At 42.9% G+C, this 4,267-nt stretch overlaps 1 protein-coding gene across 1 annotated transcript in view; it reads right to left on the bottom strand.

Moving 5' to 3' along the window:
- The window catches only part of LOC107702700 (calsequestrin-1-like), a 22,659-nt gene extending 19,567 nt beyond the window's left edge, over positions 1 to 3,092 (bottom strand). Inside the window, exon 1 of the mRNA XM_016505099.1 lies at positions 2,963 to 3,092. Coding sequence (XP_016360585.1) covers positions 2,963 to 3,092 — 130 coding nt within the window. The remainder of the gene's footprint in view (positions 1 to 2,962) is intronic.
- Positions 3,093 to 4,267: the final 1,175 nt, after the last annotated feature.

Here is a 4,267-nt window from a genome sequence, read left to right as displayed (position 1 = left end):
AGTTCCTTTCAGTGATATCGCAGAATGAATCCAGCGGAACGGAGCTTTCCAGAAGCATCAGATGACACACAAGCATGTGCTCTCTGTCTCTGAATGGCACTTTCCACAAATAGGGCACAAAATAGGGTCTGAAACTCTTAAAAAATGGACAACATTTTTTTGTACATTGTTATAGTGTTGCAGATTTAGGCTAAGTTAAAGAGGTTAAGCTGTAACTATGTATTATTGTATTTAGCATTGCTGAATCAACCTAGATACATCCATTTATACCAACAGCAAAACACATTTTTATTGGTTAAATCAGGTTAAAAAAGTCTTCTTAAGGTAAGTTGAGCTTATACAGTCAACATTACATTTAGTTTAAAAAATAAGAAATTGTTTTACATAGAGTGTTATTAACAACTAATCACATGCAAATACAAAACTATATTATTGGATATAAACATGTTTTAATTGTTCAGAAAGTCATAACCTCTGAAATGCAACAGCCTAAAATCCTCATAATTAAAGTGAAATCCAGATTTTTAAATGAGCTACTTTTCATTCTAAGGTTAATTTATGTTAATGCAAACATGTGATTTGTGCCTGTAATGCTCTTAATGGGATGCATTTATGAAAAGAGCCTAACGAACTGACAAAGTTCAAAAACTCTTGTTTTTCTCCTCCCGTTTCTTCCCTCCCTCTCAACCTTCTCTTTGTGGCTTGTGTTTCTCAGGATGTTTTTAGAAGTTCTTCTGTGAGTCTCTTTCTTCTCTGTTCCGTGTCTTGTGACAGGGAGAGAGAACTTCCCCATTACAGCATTTCCTGAGGCGCACACACGCACAAATACGCTGCTTTGATATGTCAGGGTCTTGCTCTCATTTGCATGGACCTGTAGTTTTGTCTTGGCGCTTGCATGTATTTTTGCATGTTCACACGAGCCTGAGGTGAACTGAGCATGCATGCATATATGCCCTTGCCTATGATAAATAATTAACTGATAAGGCAGCACATGACGAGCATATGACAAGACAACTATATGTGCATATATGAGGAGCACACTATCAGACAAAAATATCATCTGTGCATCCAGAATCCAGTTGGCTGTTTGCTCAATGGCAGGCGCACGCGTGTGAAGCGAGTCAAAACAAACTGGGTCACGGCATCATGGCGGACTGCCACCGTCAGCACTGCATCTAAATCCTCTCCCACTGCGCTTACAAATCCCTTTCAAAGAGCAAATTAAAAGCCAACTTGGTGTTAATGCTACACTGATACCAATGAACTTGCATTTCCAATGCACCAATGATATTTCCATAAAACTCAAATGTAATATGCAAATGTTACGATACGAATGGCCTGATGCCACCGCACCGTGATTAAGTGTCTGAAGTCTCTCTCTCTCTGCGTTTTATTTGAACGAAGACATACAATCATGTTCTTTATTAAAGTCTGCGATGCTTTCGAACTCTCTGCTCTTTGGATTTGCGATGTATTAAACATTCATGAATGTACAGTTGATATGGGGATGAGTATTTTGCGGCAGGTTTATAGTCTCGAGAGAGCCGTGCAGTTTAATCGTGTCTATATAATATCACGAGGTCAAGTTAACATGTGGCGGAAAAAATCAATAAACAGACAAGCAAGATAGATAGATAGATAGATAGATAGATAGATAGACAGATAGACAGATAGATAGATAGAAAGATAGAAATCTCTTTTGTTGTCATATTTTGCACTTCGACTTTACTGCCCCCTGTGGACAGATGCAGTACTGCATGACATTCCACTCTCCTTCCGAAAGTAAACCACTGCAATTAAAATTAGTTTGGAAATTCTTGGCATACTATAATTATTTATTTTAAAGATCGGTACGGTAGCTATACTTGACGTTTCATCGACGGGGATTGTGTGTGTGTGTGTGTGTGTGTGTGAGAGAGAGAGAGAGAGAGAGAGAGTGTGTGTGTGTGTGTGTGTGTGTGAGGCTGCAGATTCAGAGAGCGTGTGACTGAGCGAGAGAGAGAGAGAGAGAGAGAGAGGATGAGGATGTGGGATTGTGTGGAATAAAAGGAGGAGGGATTATCTGACCGGATAGCAGTGACATCAGGCCCGAAAAATGTGTGTGTGTGTGTGTGTGTGGGTGTGAGGCTGCAGATTCAGAGAGCGTGTGACTGAGCGAGAGAGAGAGAGAGAGAGAGAGAGGATGAGGATGTGGGATTGTGTGGAATAAAAGGAGGAGGGATTATCTGACCGGATAGCAGTGACATCAGGCCCGAAAAATGTGTGTGTGTGTGTGTGTGTGGGTGTGAGGCTGCAGATTCAGAGAGCGTGTGACTGAGCGAGAGAGAGAGAGAGAGAGAGAGAGGATGAGGATGTGGGATTGTGTGGAATAAAAGGAGGAGGGATTATCTGACCGGATAGCAGTGACATCAGGCCCGAAAAATGTGTGTGTGTGTGTGTGTGTGGGTGTGAGGCTGCAGATTCAGAGAGCGTGTGACTGAGCGAGAGAGAGAGAGAGAGAGAGAGAGGATGAGGATGTGGGATTGTGTGGAATAAAAGGAGGAGGGATTATCTGACCGGATAGCAGTGACATCAGGCCCGAAAAATGTGTGTGTGTGTGTGTGTGTGGGTGTGAGGCTGCAGATTCAGAGAGCGTGTGACTGAGCGAGAGAGAGAGAGAGAGAGAGAGAGGATGAGGATGTGGGATTGTGTGGAATAAAAGGAGGAGGGATTATCTGACCGGATAGCAGTGACATCAGGCCCGAAAAATGTGTGTGTGTGTGTGTGTGTGGGTGTGAGGCTGCAGATTCAGAGAGCGTGTGACTGAGCGAGAGAGAGAGAGAGAGAGAGAGAGGAAAAGGCGTTTCCATTCTCAAACCGGCGAGACGCTCAGAAACGCGCGAGCACCATCCAGAGAACGGACGCGTAAAGTTTCTACGACGTCTTCGTTCATAATAAGCCCAACTTCTGCTTAGATATTCACGCTCTTTGACGCTGAAGTTTTGACCGAACTGTGTTTGTGCTGAACTGGACTTTGCATTTGGGTAGCCACCGCGGATCTCATCCATCACCACCGGGAGCATCATCATCATCTTCATCATCATCTTCATCATCGCCGGATCACTGGGCGCGCGGAGTAAGTCACACACCTATCCCTGAAAACTGTGCTTTATTCTTTAAGTCGAATGTTTGGACCTTGGATCACCACTATCATTCATACAGTGTACCATGGTATATCTATCTATCTATCTATCTATCTATCTATCTATCTACCTATGTGCGTTCAGTTATTCTTATAGCGCGAATAGCGGTAGATCGCCGTGGATTCACGCTGATCCGGTTTGGCTGATTGTTCGGCGGAATGTGCGCCTTATTAAAATAATAATTTAATTATAGTTGTGTCTCAACTACGCCGGAACAGAATCTGAACGGCTCTCCTATTTTTTGTTTTTTTTTGCGCCATAGAACCATGTTTCAATGATTTTCAGCGGCTGTAGAATAATGACTGGTGGAGTCCCGATTCCTGATTTTTAACTAACAATTTGATTTGTAGTATTTTTCCTGCATTATTTGTGTTCTAGTTTAACCTAGGACTTGCATAACGCAGGCTAAATGATGTTAATGCATGGACTTCCTCTGCACTGTCTGCTTTCGCCACCAACCCTTTTTTATTTTCACCAACAAAATCTGGCAGCCATCGAACATTCTGGGTTGATTATCTAAAGGAGCTCAGTGAAACTGCTGTGGAAGCAGTCTGGATGAACTCATAATGCAACCTCACGACACAAACCCTCTTCCTGTTGGACTGTAGTGCTTCCCTCTTCCTCTCACAGCTGCTTTTCGTCTCGCCTGAACCAAGCAAAACCAGATCCGAGCGTGGAATGAGCAGATGCAGAATCTGGCAGTCACACAGGTGTGTGTGTGTGTGTGTGTGTGTGTGCACCTGGCGAATGGGTTCTGCTCTCCTATCTCAGATATTGATTTGTGTTTTTCCTGTGGTAAGGGAAGGACACAGCTCAGCAGAAACACACCTCCCTCATCGTCCTTGTGTGTAGAGAGTGTTTCAGGCTGGCATTGTTTGCTGGCCAAGAATGGTGCTGCAAACTTTGTTTAACAGAAACTTTAGATCATTGACAAGCCAAAACCCCTGACGGACATCTCTTTCCCCCCAAAAGACTCATCGGATTACAAGCAAAAAATTAAAAAGGCAGATCATCTAAAGCAGGTTGGTTGTGATTCAAAAAATGAGTTGCATGTCTGTACTGAAAAAAAAAAAAAAAAAATGCAA

The sequence above is a fragment of the Sinocyclocheilus anshuiensis genome, unplaced genomic scaffold, assembly GCF_001515605.1.
Source record: "Sinocyclocheilus anshuiensis isolate Anshui unplaced genomic scaffold, SAMN03320099.WGS_v1.1 scaffold1810, whole genome shotgun sequence".
In the NCBI taxonomy this organism is placed as follows: domain Eukaryota; kingdom Metazoa; phylum Chordata; class Actinopteri; order Cypriniformes; family Cyprinidae; genus Sinocyclocheilus; species Sinocyclocheilus anshuiensis.
This window is presented reverse-complemented; position numbering and strand designations above follow the sequence as displayed.